A 20,787-nucleotide genomic window follows, 5' to 3' on the forward strand; every position below is an offset into this window, starting at 1 on the left:
TATATATATATATATATATATATCCAATGCTTTTTTACCCTTAATGATCTATCAAGGTGAGCCGGTTTTAATGATCATGATAGCATTGGTTAATTAAGTCAATTTAGCCTAGCTTAATGAGCTGTGCCTTCTTTAGTTTCATCTTCCTGCTATTTGGTTCCTCTTTATGGCTTGATGTCATGTTTTTTGTTCAGATTTCATCATACTGCCTTGTTTTAATATGAATGTTTCATCTCTGTTTCACCGAGTATCTCTTTCTCCCTCTTTGCTTTTCTTTTTTTTGATTAGCACTCACATCCTGCCTTTTTATCTTATGCCGTGTTTATCTTTAACATCTTTCTGTTTCTCATCTTCTATTTTTTTCCTCCCTCCTCTTCATTTTAGCTACCGTTATTATGATGGATGTGTTATTGTAGAATGGCACTGGTAAGATGCAACATTTCTCAGAAGAGGAGTAGAATAGAATTGATATCGTGTTTGATGTGGTTTTTTCCCCCCTCCTCACCCCGTAATGGAGACAGTGGCTGCTGCTGCCCCGTGATTCATGGATTGCAGCGTGACTTTTGCACCGATGTAACTTTGAATACCAAACTTACTCTTGAATTGAGCTTTCTTAGAAGATGATGGACTGAACATTTTTAGCTTAGCATAGAGTCCTCCCAATTCAGATAAGGAGCTTCAAATGAAATATGCTAATGCTGTGATGTAAAAGATAAAAAAAAATGTCTGTGCCGTCATCAAAAACTTTGCGCTATTGATGTCTTAAACATTTTTGGGGTGATTTGCATTTAGAGCATACCTTTGGTTAAATAATTAACACCCCTGTTGGCCTGATCACGGCACTTCTTTTTTCCTCTCCCAGAAAGAGCCTATGAAATGACTTTATGTAGATTTAAAACAAATTGAATTGACCAATTGCAATCTCATACATAAATGATCTGTGACATTGCAATGAATGGCACCTCTGCAAATTAAGTCATTTGGAGGGAAATAGGTAATTTGATGTCACAGACTGAAATAGTTCTCTGCTTAAAATTGCCCCCCTTTGGCAACAATTAGTACGATAAAACCTTTTTTTGGAGGGAAAGTGCTGAAAGCTGTCTACTACAGCACTCAGTATATGTATTATATATTTATACGGGCTTTTGTACGGGCTTTGTGACGACCACAATTGAGCTAAAGTGCATAAGTTGCTAAAATGCTAAATTTGACACCCTAAAATGTATTTAAAGCATTTAATTACAATTATTCCTTTACGACATAATTAGCTTTGTCAAATATACTTTACATAAACTATTTTGAAGTTAATGATGCTGAGAATATGAGCAGATCAGTAAGTGATATTGTATTAGTAGCTTTCAGGCTACAGTTCTGAATGGGGCCTAAAAAAGCTGAGATGCACCCGCTTCATTTGTAAGTGAGCTGTTATGCTTTTCAGCGACTGTAATGCAGTCTCAGAAGTTTTGCCTCGAGGCTCCTACTATGCAGCCCTCAAAATCACCCTCATATTTTTATCTGATAACTCCAGAAGAAGATAAGCCGTGCCGTGCTGATATGAGTCGTACCCTCTTCATATCCTGTCCTCTCAACGCATTTCTTATGACCTCTTTTGTCTCTATCATCCGCTATCCCTCCAACAAAACTCCCACTAGTTAGAGGACAACATTTTGTTCTTTTTTTGTGTGTGTCCATTGCCTGTGTTTCTGTGTCCAATCTGGGGGCAATCGCCTTGATAAAGTACCTTTCCCACCAGGTCATTAAGACAGCCCTGGGAAAATTATGTTTAATGGTTGCTCTGGTGAATTCATAAATCATTTATTTCGCTGCGCACCTGGCCCATTTATAACCGCTTAAATGTGAAGGTCTGCCAGCATTTATGAAGGGAACTAGATACCTATGCAAAAGAGATAATTATTGTTAACATCTGTAAATCACTAACAAATCCGCTTCCAAAATGTGGAAATGTATTGGATTAATGCAGGCTAGCATCAATCCCATACAGGCAAGCAAGCCATCGTCCTTCTCGTTGTGTTGTTTCCATCTTCATTTCTAAATTTTTACACTGGATTTATTGCCGCATCTTTGTTTATTTATTTTACCTCTGCATTGCTTTAATATGTGATTTGATTCATTTCTGTCTGTTCTCTAATTTATTTTGTTCTCATTATATGGCTCAGCTATCAGGATTATGAACCTAAGATGAAGTAAGACAAAATTGGAATGGACCTTTTTTTCTCATAATGCCATCTTTCATTTACTCCACCATGAACAAATCAGCACCCAAATCCATCTGGCTGCCTCCCTGAATCATTAACATGATTTATAGTAGAGCACTCAGTCACATTGAAGGCCACATTAGTGTGCACAAAGTACTCTGATCTTAGATATACATAGCCTACAGATGAGACAAGCAAGATTAGTTTTAAATGGCACCTGTATTGTTACAGCACACTGTATAGAAATGTTAGTACTGTAGTGTAAATACCATACACCCATCTTCCCTTTATCCAGAACAAAAAGGAAGAATCTGGGCACAAATCAAAGTTTGAATTGAAGGGCTGGGCGTCCAACCCAAGGTGCTCATTGAGGACATTTAAAAAGATTATTACAGGAAGAAAAAGCAACACATAGGAATTAATGACAAATTACATGCGTTTAGAGGCAATGTGGAACAACAATGAATAAAATAGCTAGCTAAAGGCTAAACCTGAAAACTAGCTAAAAGTGGCTAAAAAAGTGAGTGATAAACGAAAGTAACTATTAAGCAGCTGAAAAACTAAAAGTGAAAGATGGAATTCTACTATAAGATTTTTGTATAAAACAATTTAATGATAACTAAAAGTAACCATCAAAATTAATGGCTAATGGCTAGCTAAGAATAGTGATTGTATGGAAGAACTAATTTTCTGAAAGTAACTGATCGGTAGCTAAAAGTAATCAATAAAAAGTTGAAATATAAAGCTTAAGTAATGGCAAAAGCTGAATAAAAGGTTGAAGCAGTTTAATAATAGTGAATATATGTTTAAAATGAATTGCTAAAAATAACTAAAGCTTAGCTTCATAAGCTAGCTAAATTAAAACAGATAAAATAGCTACATGCACTCAATGGCTAAAACAAATGGAAAGCTCAAGATGACATAAGCACAAGGATGATCAGCAGAGATTATCAGTTCACTCTTATAAAATTTCTTGAACCAAAATGATAAAATTTCTCAAAACCAGGTCAAATGAGCACATTAGCAACAAGAAAACAGACTTGGCGACTGGAATTACAGTTTGCACAAACCGCAGCTCAGAAAATATGAAAGTCTTATTTATGTATACAATCAATAATATTATTAATAATTGCTAAAGACAAAGAAATATCACATCAACATGAATTTAAATGTTGCTGTTAAGAAAAAGAGCTAATCACATTAGCTCATCACATTAAAAGCATAAAACCAATAACACTCCCAAGAAATGTAACTATAACAGCCCAGCTATGATGAATCCTGATAAAACCAAAAATTAATGTGCACAAGAGTTGGTTTAGTCAGTCTGGTGCTGTATGTGCAGTCTTTAGTAGCCACAACATGATGTTTCAGGTGTGCATAATTAACCTCCTAGGACCTGGCGTCCACATATGTGGACATCACATTTTGGGTTATTTAGACCAAAATACTCAATTCTGCTCTACAAGGGCCTGATATCCACTTATGAGGACATTATACTGCTACTGTTCTATCAAAATTTTAAACTAATATCCTCATATGTTGCTCTTATTTTCCATAAAAACAAAAATAAGGTAAAAAAAAAAAATCTGGTAATTCTTTGCTTTTACATTCATCGGGCCCCAATCAGCCCAAATATCAAAGAGAAATTAAAAATGCATGCCGTGGAAGAGTTTGGGTCTTAGGAGGTTAAGCTTTGACAAAGCGCACTACATGGATACTGTACATGTAAGGGTAGACGGCACATTCTGACAAGAATCGTGTATTAATGTGATTAAACACTTATCTAGATCTTGCCAGAGGGGTCACCAGAATACAAAAGGGTGCAGGTGAAGGGGAAAAAAAACTGCCACTTCTCTGCGCAGTGCACCAGCACAAAGATAGAGCCCTTACTCTTAATAGACTTTGTAATCTCAAGGGCATTTGTTTCAGATAAACCTTCTGCTTGAGTAAGATTTTACAAGACACTCAGCTCAGGCACTAGAATCCAACATGTAATATACTAATGAATTTTCTTTTCCTGGAAACGAGGACTGTATTTACTGGTCGCCCACACATATAGACTGCACTTAATTTTTGTGGGAGGATCAAAGGCTTTTCTTTTTGTTTGAAAGAGTGCAAGTGTAAAAATAAAGAATAGAAAAAGACTAAAAGGGGAAAAAAATCATTCTCATTTATCATCAGTTTCCTTTCCCTGTTCATTTCAAACTGTATTTATAATTGTGGATTAAGCAGGTTCTTCATTTCCAGACCTTACAGTTAAAGTTGTACCATATTGCTTTATGACCTAATATCTTTGGTGCAGTTTATGTTCCTTCTCCTGAAATGACAGCTTTTATTAATTATTCATCAAATGGCTATTTGCTTACATTTCAGATCTTGGGTGATCGGCGCCATCGCCTTGCTATGTCTGCTGGGCCTAACCTGGGCTTTCGGCCTCATGTACGTCAACGAGAGCACAGTGGTGATGGCCTACCTCTTCACTATCTTCAACTCCCTGCAGGGAATGTTCATCTTCATCTTCCACTGTGTGCTGCAGAAGAAGGTCGGCATTTGCGTTCTCTCCCGTATCCAGAAAATAGCACGGTGTCACATTAATTAACCGCATGCACATTGGAATTGATTTCCATAACGAGCATGCTGGAGTGTAGCAAGTTTGGAAAGCGGTGAGCTGCTAGTGCGAACCTGTCTGTGCTTTTGAATTTACAGGTGCGTAAGGAGTACGGGAAGTGCCTGCGTACTCACTGCTGCAGCGGCAAAAGCGTGGACAGCTCCATTGGCTCTGGCAAGGGCACCGCCACGCGTGCTCCAGGACGTTATTCGACGGGATCGCAGGTTAAATAGCATTTTTCACTCCTGTAACTTACCACGTGATATGTTCTTTGGAAAAAAAGGTGAACAGCAAGATGATTTCTTTGTAGTGTATGTGCATGCTGCAGCTAGAGGCGGGAAATGATTTGATCCCGAGTGATACTCAGGATTACGTATGATTTGAAGAAAGTAGGCAAGCAAAAGAGTAAGTCTGCAATTCGTTTTCACTGGGGCGGATTTAGGCTGCGCGTCGGTACAGTGACGTTGAGGAAAGTACTGGCTTCAGCTTTATGGGGAATTTGTTCATGCTTACAAATTCAAATTTGACTGTCTATGCCAGGGTTTGTAAATTCGGTGCATAGATGGTAAGTCTCCTTGTAAAGTAAATTGTTAATGGATTCCACCCACGTTGACGTGAAGTATAGGATGAATTGGCGCGATACGCCGTAGCTGAACATCGTATCCATATCCCAAAGAGTGCGATTTCTTCCAGTGTTCAATTATAAATAGTCCTTAGAGTCAAGCGTGCAGTGGCAACCCACGGTACAAGCTGGATTCCGCACACAGATCAAAGCGTTTAATTATACACAGTGGTTTGACAAGATGGCTCTAACCTCATGCTCAGTCACTTTATATGAGCGAGACAGGAATGGAAACACTCAGAAAGATGTGGTTGTTTATTGCTAACTCCGAGGCTTCGGAATGAATGTGTAATCAGCAGAGCACATTCGAACCCGTCGGCTATGAATGGTTCAAGTTTTTGTCTGTCCAAAAAAAAGGAGAAGAAGAAATGGCACTGTCATTTTCAACCCATCTGTGTCCCTTAGGTCTGGGGACAGAATCGTGTGCAATATGATAATGAGATCAGCTGTGTCAGTATATGTTGCTGTTTGAATATGTGAGCGATGTGTCATCCCGGCTCGAAACAGACGCCAATTCATGATGTGAAAAATGCTTTAAGCTTTTATAAATAAAAACATGCCCTCGGTTTAAATGTCACACTGCGATGGGGAAGCTCAGCGAGAGATTAGGTGAGGTATAGTGACAGCTGCTCCAATTTTAGTTAAAGCCGGAGTAGGAAGAAATATAGAAAAGGTGGAAGAAAGCATTTAGCATATGAAAAAAGACAGCCAGCGTGCTGAGTAACTTTCCCTTTTATTTTAAGTCCTCCTACCTACATTTTGAGCATGTGGAGGTATATATGTTTAAATCTAAAAATGCTTCATGTGGGGTTTGAACCAGTTGCTCTATTGTGCTCTAGCTCCCATTACAGGTGGATAGTTTTCTCTTAGATAAGCGATCCCGAACATATTTTGAGCCACAGACCGGTTTAATGTCAGACAATATTTTCATGGATCAGCCTTTAAGGTGTAAATACAACAAAATAAAAGGATACGACCAAGACAAAAACTGTGATATTTTGTAAATATGATAAGAAACGCGAATTCACTGTGTGATTCTGTAACTTTATTAGCAGCGTCCTCCTGAAATGCGCCAACAACACTGAGAGTAACATCCAGCCCATTAATGCTCTCTGGTCGCTATGTTAACGCGTAAACATTTCTTTCAAAATAAGACGCACAACTACAACAAGACCCAGGAAAACCGAGTTAAAGATAAAAACCCTGAAAACCATAAATTTCACACCTGAGCCTCAACTCAGTACCGGTCCGGGGCCCGGGGGTTGGGGACCGCTGTCTTAGACCTTTGAATTGCATTATTTTTTCAGGGATTTCAGGGATTTGAACCAGCCTTCCATTTATGGTTACACAATGAGTCTGTATTTAAAAATATTTTCCATCACTTATGAAAATCAAGAATTCACCATGGGTAAAATTAAAGGACTGAGTGAATAATCAAACCAAATGAAAACTTTAGCCAGATTGCATTTAGTACCCAAATTATTTTTAAGTGGACCATAATAAGCTCTGCTTTAACTGGAAACTGTTCCACACACAAGTCTAGTAGTAGTAGTAAATCATCAAAATGAACAAGATTCATTTAATTAAAAATTTGCAGTCGGCCGCATCGATTAGTTAGATTTATAGGGTTAGGGCCCTGTAACTCACATCCAGTCACAGGTCCCCTAAGGGAAGTGCAGATGGAGGCTTGACTTGTTATTGGTGCACTGGTGAAGGGGTGAACCAGTGATGGGGTAAAGGCTGCAGTAAAAGCAGACAGATGAAAGGCGTAATGTTGTTAAACTCCATGAATGGATTACTGGGAGGATAATTTCCTCCTGAGAAGTCTGGCTAACTTGGAGTCTTGCTTAAAAAGTATTATATACAGATGTGACAGATTAAAGGAAAAACCCATGACCCTTGAAATCCGTTGGTCTGATAAGTATGAAAACTATGTTAACTGAATTTTTAACCTTCAGTTAAAAAAATCTCAAACCAATCAATCCCGTGTCTGGGAATTTCAGGGTCATTTAGACCACTTTTTTCACCAGCAATGTTAAAGCAGAAGGGTGTTCATTGTCCCCAGGAGAGTTTCACACATGCACATAATCAATACCAAGGTGCATTGAAGCTGTTCTGGCCACATGTGGTGGAAAAACTCCTTAGTAAGGCTCCAATAACACAGGCCTAGAGACTGTTTGGCAACTTCAACATGCTCTTGTGCATTCTTTGGTAGCTACTAGATTGCCAGTGTCACCTATAATTTGCACAGAGGACACAGACAGAGTGGAAATTGCTCACCTTCAAAGTAAAGGCCGTGCCTCAGTGCTGCAACCAACACGGATCAGAAGGTGGACCTTTTATTTTAAAGGTTGCTCAGTGAGCGGTTGGCAAGTGTCTGCACACAAGTTGGCGATTTCCATAAAAGACGCCAACTACAGGTAACTGTAACAATCTGCCAGAGCAATCGCAAGGAGGCTTTTTCGTGTAGCACAAAACATCACTTTGTGGCCAATTTCACCTGCTGCAACCAGCTGCCAACTGATTGAGGAATACATATTTTTTTCATATGTTGCCACGGGTTACCAAACAGCCTTTATCCCTTTTTTCCCTACATTTGACAACCAAGCCTTGTTTCGGCCTGGTTAAGTATACCATCACAAATGTATATTTTTCAAAACAACAATTTTTTTATACTTTAATCAGAAAACTCTCAAATGTTCTGCACACAGGATAGAAAGGACTCTTTTCTATGGTTAGATGCACTCCCTTAGCTTGTGCAATAGCCCACGGGACTGTGATAATTAACCAGGATGAACTCTGTTGGATTGAGCCCTTTCCAACCCAAGATACAGACTCAAGAGAGCTTGACTGATGACTTTATTATTGATTTAACCTATCACAGTGCTAATGCTCATTTTTAATTGGAGGTTACTTATCCCTACAGCTGACATGTTTCAGGGTTAAATACTAGATTCGAAAGCCGATAGCATCTCTTTTTCTTCATATCTCAGCCGTTATTGAGCTGTGAAGAATATGAGTGCACGCTTGAGGAAATATGCTGAAAGCCTGAGACTTTTCACTCGTCCTCCATGTGCAGACTTCTATTTTTTTCCCCCAGAGTGAATATTTTTATAAGGTGAAATGTTATTTTTCTCCGCAGAGCCGCATCCGTCGAATGTGGAACGACACGGTCAGAAAACAGTCCGAGTCCTCTTTTATGACCGGGGACATCAACAGCTCTGCATCGCTCAACAGAGGTATTTGTTTCCGCAGCACATCTTTTCTTGAGTGATTCAATACACCAGCCTTCACCTCAGAATTTATGACTGTGACTGAGAAACTTTTTTTTTTTTTTTTCTCTCTCTCTCTCACAAAAGCAACGCTATTTTTCTCAAATTGCGTTTGGACTTGCATTCCTCTTAATAATGACACGAGGGCTTTGCAGAATTAAAAGCCTCTTTAAAGCTTTCAGCTGCAAACCTCAATCCAGCTGTAAAAAGTCAAGGCAAATCACTCATTTCACAGCAATTTTCCTCACATACTGCGAAATAATTAAAAACGCCAAGTGAGATATGCATCTCCCCCACCCTACTTTGCTGTTAATTATTACCAAATACCACAGCAAGGTTTACAATGTAAGAAATCACGAAAATGAAAACTCCTGCCAATAGAGCTGCAAATTCTTACCTGTTCAAGTGACAGATTGAAAGGATAAATGCTTCACCGCTGCAGAAAATTGTTTATTATGTCTTATTTTGAAGTACAAACCAACCGTTTTCTATCGTTTTGTTAGGAAAAGTAACACTAAATAGATTAGGTGATAGAGAGAATAGCAGGTTCTAGGTAAATCATGCATTTCATCACATTTAATTCATTTGATGAGTGTGCAATAAAGGATATATTGAACACCCCGCCCATTCTGCCTGTAAAAGCCTTGAGTGAGAAACCAGGAAAAGTGCTTACTGAAAAACCTAAAAATCAATTGGCTGGGAGCTTCTCTCATATATATGTGAGTAAAGAGTTTCCATATAATTCATTGACAGACAGAGTAAACTTTGGAGTCTCTCAGGTTAACGGGAGCAAATGCTGCGCTCGCTGGCATCCCTCCCCGACCCCCGACATCTCTTGACGCGAGTGCCACACCGCTCACTCTCTAAATTCGCTCTGGGCGTCTGCTCGCATAGACGCTAATGCACACTTACAATGATGGATTAATGTTCGACACCGGGAGGAAGTGTCATGATCTCAATAATTAGGTGCTCGGCTTAGCACCGTCAACAGACGCAGCTTTTATCAATAGTGGGGAGGCTGAAACGGGGCAGGACTGAAAGAAGAGCCTGCATGGATCTCCTGTAAATATATGTTAAAATAAAAAGAGGTAAAAATTATACGTTCATTTCAATCCCCCCGGCCTTCTCACAAGGCTCGATCTGATTGAGAAAACACTCACATGAGCTAAAGAGCATGCTGGGAAGTGTGTTCTTCCATCCCACGTGTTATAAGAAACAGATGCAAATAGAATTTGCACTTCTTCGAGGCTGCTCCCGTGTTGTTATTAAGGAATTATATGTTGAGGAGCGAATATTCCTAGCTGTTTTGTGCTCCGTATTCTTCTTCCCCCCCCGAAACTCCTTGTGTGTGAGAGAGTGAGCCTGCAGCTGACGCTCTGACTGTGATCATCTCGAGAGTGGAGTCATGCAATCATCTTGATAGCTTTGCATGTTCAATTTATCCCAGCATTCAAGATTATTTCTGCACAATCAGTGTGATTCTTTCTTTTTTTTTGGGAGGGGGGGCAAATTGTCCAATTCAAACACAGGCACAGTCAGTGGGGGATCTGTCATTGGGAGAATTCAAGAGGGGGGCTGGTGTTTATGGAATACTCTGTAATTAGGGCAAGCAGCAACAGCAACATCAAATTACAGGTTTTTTTTCTTGTTTTAAAAATCTAAACATCCAGATTCCCAGGCAAAATGATAACGTGGCTAATTAATACTCAAAAAAGTAGGAATAATGCTGAAAGATGAGACCAACGCAGCGGCACTATAGTGCTTTTAAATTTCATTAAGCATAGTCTTTAGACATAAAAAGTACAAGTGCAATTAGAACGCCATAAAAAAAAGAAAGAAGTCTAACTTTTAAGAGGAAGGGGAGAGTCACGGGGTACTATAAAAACCTTTCCCCAGTGGTGTGACAGATTCAGAGCGTTGGAAAAAGAACAGTACACTCTGCCGGAGGATCTAATTGCGGTGTACTCGCACCTCAGATAAAAGATGTTTACCCGCTCTGGCACAGTGCATACAGGAGGCGCGCGCATGTAACGCCCTCACAAGTCTTAAATTCGGCTCCTTTAAAAATAATAGCCTCATACGTTGACGTGGAGAGAGAAGGAAAAAAAGAAAATCAACGACTTGTAAACAGGAAATGAATGCGCCTGAGAAGTATTTTCAGCATACTTGATATCCCGCATAATGTATTCAGACACTTGGATTTTTTTTTTTTTTTAACCATCAGCTACTGTAAGAAAAACAAACATTACTGAATCTGCAGCATTCGTGTTTGAGATTGCAGCTTTCAAATCTGCAGCTAATCACCGGGCTCAGACTGTGAAGGTTGCTTTGGTGCGGTAGTATGTGGATGGGAAACTGATGAGTCATTTGGGCCAGATCCTGGCAGCAAGAATCTGAAGACAAGCGCTGCATAAATAGAAAATGAGCCTCTGTTCTGTTTCCGTGGAAGAGGCGAGGCTGATGCAAAGTAATGACCGTCTTCACTATAGAGAGGACATATCGCTTCATTCAAAGGTTATTTCGGCAACTGCGCAAAGAGAATGAGCAAGTATTGAACTTTGCTCTTTGGAGAAAAGGAAATATTAGACCACTTCATCTCATAAGATTGGCAATGCCAGAAGTAATAATAATGGTGCAGGCCCCGGCTGTTGGTAGGCTTCCTTCGTACTGCTGCACCTGTCAAGCTTCCCATTTTCACACAGCATGCAATTTACAGCGCTAATAGTCAGGGCTCTGCCTCTTGAAATTCTTTTTTTTTTAAGGTAGACAAAAGCAGGCCTATCATTTCTTTTCAGCAGCAGTCAACTTCATTTCCAATGCTATGTCAGACAGTGTAAACTTCCCGCAATTGAGCACAACAGCAGAGCTGAGGCGCTAAAGTAGCTAAACTCAGGCCGAACTTCCACACAGGCAGGACAACAACAACAAAGCTGTGAATAGATCTTATTTTTAACTAGCGTTGTAACAATTTCCCAAATCCATGGTTCCGTTTATACCCAGGCTTATTTTTTGTTGTGTTTTTAAGCGTGTGAAAAAGGGAGAGAATTCTTTTTATTATTTTTTTTAAAGGCTCGATGATGTTTGGATCATTATTTTCCAGTTCAATATTTACCTGAAGGGTCTTTAAAAATGTAAACACACATAAGCGTTTCAGGCATCCTTGGTCGTGCATTTCATTCACTTTAAACGGAGCAGAGTTCTTGCATTGTTGAACTGAATTGTGGATCTGATGCTTTGCTTTGCTTGTGATGAGTTGATAAAAGTTCATGTATATAACGCTTACTGCCAATTGAAGCTGCTACCTGCTCTTGGTGAGTGACATAGGGTTGGGTAGTACATGTTAGAGCAGCCAATCCCAAAGGTAGTGGGGGACCTGTGCCATGAACCTATTTGTTCATGTGAGACACTGGGACTGTTGTGGAGGGCCCACCGATAAACTTATAAAGTTAAAATTAATATCGAGCAGATTGTTTCAGCTTATTGGTGCATCCACAACAGTCCCAGTCTCTCAAATTGGGAAAACTAATTGCCCACCCCTGTATTGGAATGTCACCCAGTCTGGAATGTCCGCCAGCGACCAATGCTCAACTTGAAAGCAATGCGGGATGAGTGAATCACTCCCTGTCTGGATGCTCCTTTATAGTTCAATAATGCTAATTAGCTTAAGTATCACGAGAACATGGCTAATTAGCATATCATGAACACACGTTACCAAAGCTGTTATCAGCCTACATGTGCTGGCCTTCTTAATAAAAACAAACAAACAAAAAAACTAAAGCAAAAAAAGAGCTTTGCTAACATGCAAGTAGCTAGTAGCTCAGCTAAGCTAGGCTAACATACCAGTAGCTTTTAGCTAGCAGCTCAGTTACAGGGATGAAGCAATCCTTCCTTTTCTACTCCATGGCTGTCAGATAAAACCTTATCCTGGGACTGTGTTTACTTCCCAGGCTTCTGCACTTATACATCTTTCTCTTCAACCTTATATCATACTTCTAGTAGTAATGTAATGTGAGCTCAAGCAGTAAAAAGACTCTCAGTGGAGTCGGCTCGAGGGCCATCGTGAAATTGGCGGATGGGACAGCGAGAGAAGAATGTGGACAGCTGTACTGCATATTCAGCTCCAGTCTGAGAAGCAATACACCCCTGCTTTTAAAAGAAATATGCAGCTTTAGCTGTGTCCCCTAGGCCGCATCCTTCAGAGGACCTGGCCTTCGCGGTCTGCGTGGCCTGTGTGATCTCTTGATTAATCGAGCAGATATTTGAAGTTTACACAGCTACATTCTCGCCTGAAAATATCTTAAAAATTCATTTTGTGACCAAGAAAGAGTAATAAAACTAAGTAGCTGCCGCCATTGTTGGAAACTGGAATTGGCTGGGCCGCGCTATGAATTCTGGGATAGGTTGGGCCATGAAGGATACACCCGACTCATCCTTCAAATCCAGGGAAACGAAAGACGCATTTGTTGGCCGCATTTGGAGCAGCCTTCGAATTGGGACAGCCTTCGTCTCCTAGCTCTGACGTAATCGGCCTTCAAATGTGGCCTCTGAAGGACCTGGCCTAGGAGTTGAGACACACCTATGACATTCCTAACATTAATATTGGGGGTAAAAAAAGTAATTAGTAATGCAGTTTCCTAAAACACCCTTAGACAGGTGCGTGCCCTCTGTGTTGTCCTGTTTGAGTCCAGAGACGTACCAATGCCTGTGCTGTATTGGCCATGTCGGTTCTCCTTTGGAAAGTTTACCTGTATACTGCCTGAATGTGGAGCACAAAAAAGGGCTTAAAGCTAATGGCCGACATTAACGGTACAATTAATACACTTTCCATTAGCCGCGTCAGTTCTGCCACTTTCATGTAGCAAAACCTCCCTCACATTAATGACCATATGATCATTTGGATGTTAATGGCTGTCACTGCTCAGCTGCATCTGCCCAACTGATATGTATGTTCTCTCTGTTTCTGTCTATATCTCAATTTATCTACCCACCTACCTTTTTCCTGTCTCCTTTTTTCCTGTCTCACTCTGTCTTTCTCTGGCTGCTCCAGGGGCTATGGCTAACCATCTTATACCTAATGCACTCCTACGTCCTCATGGCACTAACAATCCCTATAATACATTGCTTGGGGAATCGGCAGTCTATAACAACCCTCTGGGCATGTACAACACACAAGGTGTGCAAGCTTCTTTCATTCTTTAACATTGTGGCTAGGGCAGTGTTATTTTTTTTTTCATGTCTGAGCCTGGAGGTACTCTAGGGGGCACATCTTTGTTCCCATCCCAAAACAAAAAGCAACTTTATGATTGGACTATTAAAAGTAATGCACTAAGCTGAAATCCCAGCAGTCGCCTTGAGAGTTTTAACAGCGCTTTAATTTAGAAACAAAAAAAACAACAACACTGCCCTTGCTGTCTCTGTGTTAGCTTTGAACAAGCTATAGCTTTATCATAAAAATCCTACAGGTTTGTTTTGCTGTGGGATTTTTCAGTGGTGTTGCATCTTGGCTTGTGTTCAGAGCCGTGCTATTCGGTTACATAAGTTGCACTCACTCGTGGCTGTTTGGCCAAACACACAGTGTAAAAATGAGGAAATCCTCTGAAATCAAGAGTAGGCGCCTATAGGGAGCCAGATACAACACCAGTCATTTATTTTAAATGTGCTCCTGTGTTGTCAGTGAAGCTCGTGTGTGCTTTGTCTCAATGTTTTCTTGTTTTGTTTTTTTGCTTTAGCTTTTAGCATTGCATTCTCGTGAACACCGCTGTTAGATTCTCAGACACTGTTGTTTTGTGATAAATGTCGCTGAGGCAAGCAAGAATTTAAAAATGCAAATCGCCGGTGCTACATAACAGAGCGGTTTGAAGGAAAAATTCAGAGGTTACAGTTCATTTGTTTCTTTAGCTGTAATTTACGGTGGCCCTGAAAGGCCAAATGGACTGCAACCTAGGAAAACACCAGCAATAATAAAAACGCTGTAAGAGCACACAAAACACAATGGAAATAGGAAAAGCAGAAATAGGAAAAAACAGATTTCCAAAAGCACAAGGGAAGTGTTTCTGGGGAGACAAAAACCAGACGGACCAGCTGCAGGAACCAAAATATGCTAAGTATTGCGCTGGGTGACACTTAAAAGAAGTGGAGGATCTATCGGTTTTATGAGGAAAGATGAGAGGTAAGTGTGTTAGCCTAACTATTAGCCTAAAAATCAGCCATCAGCATTACATGAATCATGAGAATAAAACACACCTAGCATGTTTTGGTTCCTGCAACTGGTCCGTCGGGTTATTGTCTCCCCAGAAACACTTCTCTTGTGATTTTGGAAATCTGTTTTTTCCTATTTCCATTTTTTCTATTTCTGTTGTGTTATGTGTGCTTTTGCTGTGTTTTTCTTATTGCTGGTGTTTTCTTAAGTTGCAGTCCATTTGGCCACTCAGGGCCACCGTAGAAATAGCTATTTAGCATTTCATTTCAAACTTGGTAACTGTCATAATTACTCATTCATATGTTCAAATGTAGATTTTCAACTCAACATAGATTCAGTCTACTTATTGTGATTTAAAAACAAAAAAACAAAAAACATTTTCAGTATCGCAGATATTAAAGCATTCCAAGTATTAGAGCTGGGTATTAGAAACCGGCAAGCTATCGTGGGTCAGTATGACTATAGAAATGCTATTTTATTTTCTCTCTGCAGAGCTATTCCAGCTCTCAGCAACTCAATATGTGTTTGCTGTAACTTTGCGAGTCTGTAAAACTGGGAAAACTCAAGTTAAAAAACAACAACAACAACAAAGAACCTCAGAGAGCTTTGATCAGCTGATAATTTATGTATGAAATACAAAGTGCTTACATTGGAGGTTGTGATGGAGGGCTATGACTCACTTACACTGCCATAGATGAGGAAGAGTAAGACTGCTAATGCATCAAAAGATTTATCTGTCTATTTGACACTAAAGTACCGTATCTGTGTTTTACCCAAGGATTCCATCTTTTTCTCTCTTTCTCTCTCTCTCTCTTGCTATATATATATATATTTGTTTGTTATGAGATATGTTCAGGTTCTTTGTGTGGGTGCACAGAATTTGCATGAGGGTTAAAACAATCTATTGCATTGCAGAAACATTTTCTTGATGAGTCATCAGCATACTATATGTGCGTTTTCCTCTTTCTACCTGTCACTGTTATGCTTACTGTGTTTTCTTTTCTTCTTTCCTTTCCCTCATGCTGTCCCCAAAAGAGCCCTACAGAGAGACAAGTATGGGAGTCAAACTAAACATTGCTTATCAAATGTAATTGACTTTGGCTTTGCTTTCTTTTCACTCGATGCTGACAAAGGGGTAATGAAAACAACGTCATTCCCTTTGGAAGCAATACAATTCTCTTTGTGACAAAGGCCCCTCACCTTGACAAGAATGCCAGTTAAATTGGTTTGAATCGCATCCCGAGTTCCACTGCTTACAGACATTTACACTACTTGGTGTAGTTTCAAAAAAGACAAGAGAGAGACTTCTTCCACTCACATGTCCTAGGCCTATTTGATATCACAGCCTGAATAAGTGAAGCCAGTTACAGCTAACATTAAGATTCACCTCCACGCTTGAAAAGGCACGTCGATATAAATTGATCTGTGATCTTTAATAGAACGCCGTGCCTTCGTTCGCGCACCTTTTATTTGATTATACCAAAAACGTACATAGATATATATTTAGATTTTTTTACGAGGCTAATTTCCTTCTTAGAAGTCTGAGACGTGCATCTTGTCAAATTTTCAAGAGGTCAGACTGCGAGCTTGACACTTTAACGAGCTGGATGGCCTTGTCTGAGGTAGTTTGAATTATCTTCAAATATATGCTTTGATGTTGATAGCATGGACTTGGCTAACTGATAAAGCTATGAAAGCTTCATGTCCATGCAACAGAAAGAACAGAAAGCCTCCTTCCTTCCAGTGTGGCTTTACTTTGAAGCATCAGTTGTGTTCACATTGATAAAACATATCAATATATACCCACCCCGCCTATGCATTTTTACAATGTTGTTTCTAAATGCTCACATGGGACAATATGGTTGGGATCCAAATTCTACAACTGGTGTTCCGGTTTGTGTTTCACTTTTAAGAGTTAATTGCATGGCTTCGATGTGTCCGTTGTCTCTGCCTGCACGCGTTTTGTGCTTTTGTGCCGTGCTCGAAGTTTGGTGCTGTCTGGTATCGCACATGTATCAATGTCTTCATCACTGCCATCATTTAATTGTTGATTTCCATGAAAATGAAGTAAGTCTTGGTATTGAATACAATTTTTAAAAGAAGGTAAGTGTGAGCTCATAGGATTTTACTGTAAACTGTGTGCTTTAATTAAAAATGCTAATCCAGGCCTTTACGTCCGAGTGCATTTCATAGAACTGGGAGGGTTGGTGATTTGATGGCTGCTGATAAAAACAGCATTTATGTCTCACAAGAGTTCACTGTTCTCATTCAGCTGCTATATCCCTACTCATCTTTGTCATTCCAGAGGGAATCCTGAACAATGCCCGGGATACAAGTGTCATGGATACTCTACCACTGAATGGTAACCATGGCAACAGTTATAGCATTGCCAGCGCTGAGTACATGAGTGACTGCGTCCAGATCATTGATCGGGGCTATAACCACAAGGAGACGACCCTGGAAAAGAAGATCCTAAAAGAGCTCACCTCCAATTACATCCCCTCCTACCTCAACAATTCCCACGAGCGCTCAAGCGAGCAGAATCGGAACCTCATGAATAAGCTGGTCAATAATGTTAGCAATGGCGGCAAGGACGGCGGCTACGGGATGGGCTTGGGCGTAGGGATGGGCATGAATGTCGCGCTGGGCCTTGATGACCATTCCACCTTTGTCCCCCACCACGACGAAGGCCTCGGTTTGGAGTTGATACGCGAGGAGTCGAACGCCCCGCTGTTGCCGCAGAGGCCGCCCCCATCCCTGCAGGCGGTGGACAACCTTCACAATCACCTCCACCAGTCGGCACCCCCACCCCTGCCGCTGCCGCACCACCCCTTCTCGTCCGCCAGCGCTTCCTCCTCGTCTCGAAGGAGGATCCCCCAGGAGAACAGCGAAAGCTTCTTCCCTTTACTCACCAACGAGCACACTGAGGAAGAAGGCTCGTCGCCCAGCCACAGCCACCAGAGAGACTCCCTCTACACCAGCATGCCCATGCTGCCCGGCCTGCCCGACGTGTCCGGAGAATCGGCAGACGGCTCCAAGGAGGGCGGCGACGCCAAGAGCCCGGAGGCCAGCTCGGACGACGTTTACTACAAAAGCATGCCCAACTTGGGCTCACGTAACCACCTCCATCAGCTGCATTCCTACTACCAGCTAGGGCGGGGCAGTAGTGATGGCTTCATTGTTCCCCCCAACAGAGAGGATCTATCTCCAGAAGAGGCCCAGCAGGAGCCCTCGCACCTAGTCACCAGCCTATAGGCCCGAACCCCCTCCCACCCGTGCCCATTGTATTCTCGCAGTCCTCTACTCTTCCCCCGTGTGCCCTTGGTCCATCAGTCGTTGGAAGTGGTAGCCTTTATTCTCTTTATTCTGTGTCCCGAAGACTGAGGCGGAGGAAGGAACTGTACCCTCGCTGTTACCGACAACAAGCAGGATAATAATTGCTACGAATGCGGTGGTGGGGGGCGTCGTCGGCAGTTAATATGTGACTCTATTTAGTTAGACACTGCAGAAGGTTGATGTTGTGCCCCCTCTCCTCCACTCGTCGCCCCCAACCCACACACCGAACACCCCACAACACCACATCCACCCCGTCCCCTCCCAAACCCTGTGTGGTTTGCCGTGTTTTGTCTCGTTGTGAAAAGAGACAATTACTCACACAGGATTTTTAGGTCTCAGAGATATAGTGTTGACAGTCTACAGGAACTGCATACCCCTAAAGTCTGAAACTGAAGACTTCACCAGAATTAAAACGAAACAAAAAACAAAAAAAAGACTATTTTATTATACTTCTGTATCTATATTGACTTTTTGAGAGATTTTCTTCCTCTTTGGTGAGTTGCAGCACATTTTGTTTGCTGAAGTGTCCCTTCAATGAAAAAAAAAGACAAAAACCACACATATACGCACACACAGATACATTTTGGACAGTTACCATAAAGGAATTATTGATTGTATGCTTTTAAGCATAACTGTTCTTTTTTTTTGTTGTTGTTTGTTTTTGTTTCTTTCTTTGATTTTACTGTAATTCCAGTTGTTAAAAGAGGGAGAAAAAAACTAATAAGAGAATTGCGAGATATTTCTATGTAACTGTACAGATAACTAGCATTGCACATAATAGTATGCTTTTTTTCCCGTTCCAAGCGAACCCTTTTGTCTCTGTAAATGTAGTGATTAGGAGCAATTTTGTTCTCTTGTGCTGGCCCTTCTGGGCTTTTGGTGCCAGTCTGTTTTTTTTCTTTCTCTTTTATCACTTTCTGAGAAATGACCATCGAAATAGGAGCAAAATTACACAAAAAATACCACAAGAACACACTTATCGTGCCGCATTTTCGTGAACCGTATTCACCTTTCTTTTTCAGGTCTGTTTTTTTTTTTTATTATTATTATTTCCGCCTGGTTCGTTTTCTCTTTCGTTTTCAAATCTCTTTTTTTTACTGTGTAGATAGCAGAGCTCTGATTCACAGATTGTCAAGGAGACAGAATCAGTCCAATTTAATCACGAGGTGTCCCTCAGAAAGTTTATAGTGCATCCTGCATCTATATTGGCATTCAGAAAACGCTTGTGCTTCTCAGAAAGAGAACAAATTGAACCTTGATGAGCACTAGACACTTGTGCAAAAAAAAACAAAGAAAGATGGCTGTTTTACTTATTAAAGAAAGAGCTTTTGAAGTGAGAAAAACTGGAAGTGTTTTTCTTTTTCTTCCTCAAGGAGAAAATCTATTTATTTATTTGTTAAATAAACAGTAATAAAGGATGGGAGCAAGTTTAGCAGCAAAAAGAAGTTTTTCTTATTGGCTATAATTATGGCTTCTTATTTATTCTTTTTTTTTTGTATTGGTTTCCGAGTTGAATGACCTCATAACTAATATTTGTTGTAACAGTGAAACTTGTTTGCCAACAAATAAATTACTGATTAAGATTTATCATGTAGCTATGACAAAAGTGCTGGTGTTTTGTCTGAGTCCCGGGACACTTTTGTATGGATAACAGCCGAAGACCTCCAAATAACGGAACGATCGAGTCTTTTCTTACTTCTGAGTTCGTATTCGTCATTAGCCCTCTGTCCATTTTAGTGCCAAGTCAGTTTTGGCCCCGGCAACAGTGGATGTGCTCTGTATGCTCTGGTCTGCTTTATAATAGAAGCAGTGGTTTCATAAGCTGTAATAAATATTTCAATATCATTGCTGTTGTAACCAATGGATTCTTTACAGATACGGTGTGCTTGATGTGATATTGATAAGCTGCGCTGGAGTTGTGAGAGTAAAGTGGACCGCAGACCGCTTGAAAACAAGTGAGCAGCCTTGCCTCTGAGTAACAGTAGCAACTGAAGGCAGTCGATGTTTATACACTTATTGGACAGGATTTGTTGGTTGGACTTTACTAAGAGCTTTTTTGTATTAAAAAAGAAACAAAAAGGCAAAAAACCCTTAATGACCGTCTAGTCAACCTTAGCTTGTTTTATATTTGATTTTAAAGGTTAAGCAACTCTTACCTGAACTTGTGGCATTATTATGAGATCATAGAGCAGAGTGACATCTGTGAGATCACACATAGAGCACAAAGACAAAGCACAATTAAGGCTGAGCATTTATACTGAGGCAGTAGGACATTAGGTAATGGCAGGATGCTTACATGTGCGTTGATGACTCATGCACTCACTTTGATAGGTACACCTTGCTTTTATCGATTCAAACCCCCTTTTTGCCTTCAGTGCTGCCTTAATTCTTCATGCCACAGATTCAGCAAGCTGCTAGAAACCTTTCTCAGAGTTTTTTGCCCATATTGACACAATAGCATCACACAGTTGGTGCAGATATGTTTGCCGAACATCCATCACACCAGTCTTTCATTTCAACACATCCCAAAGATG

The 20,787-nt window shown here is 40.6% G+C and overlaps 1 protein-coding gene across 15 annotated transcripts in view; it reads left to right on the forward strand.

Moving 5' to 3' along the window:
• LOC102199017 (latrophilin-3) overlaps window positions 1-20,085 on the forward strand; it is a 263,343-nt gene extending 243,258 nt beyond the window's left edge. For 5 of the 15 annotated variants that reach the window (XM_005743039.1, XM_005743040.1, XM_013913347.1 and 2 more), the window contains 4 exons: window positions 4,590-4,758; window positions 4,923-5,048; window positions 8,589-8,685; window positions 17,223-20,085. In XM_005743039.1, coding sequence (XP_005743096.1) covers window positions 4,590-4,758; window positions 4,923-5,048; window positions 8,589-8,685; window positions 17,223-18,172 — 1,342 coding nt within the window. In that variant the 3' untranslated portion in view covers window positions 18,173-20,085. Of the gene's footprint in view, window positions 1-4,589; window positions 4,759-4,922; window positions 5,049-8,588; window positions 8,686-13,765; window positions 13,892-15,952; window positions 16,005-17,222 lie in introns of all 15 variants that reach the window. The other 10 variants (XM_005743033.1, XM_005743037.1, XM_005743034.1 and 7 more) reach the window with 5 other exon arrangements.
• Window positions 20,086-20,787: the final 702 nt, after the last annotated feature.

Source organism: Pundamilia nyererei, unplaced genomic scaffold (genome assembly GCF_000239375.1).
Source record: "Pundamilia nyererei isolate P.nyererei 1_Seehausen unplaced genomic scaffold, PunNye1.0 scaffold00126, whole genome shotgun sequence".
Taxonomy (NCBI): Eukaryota; Metazoa; Chordata; class Actinopteri; order Cichliformes; family Cichlidae; genus Pundamilia; species Pundamilia nyererei.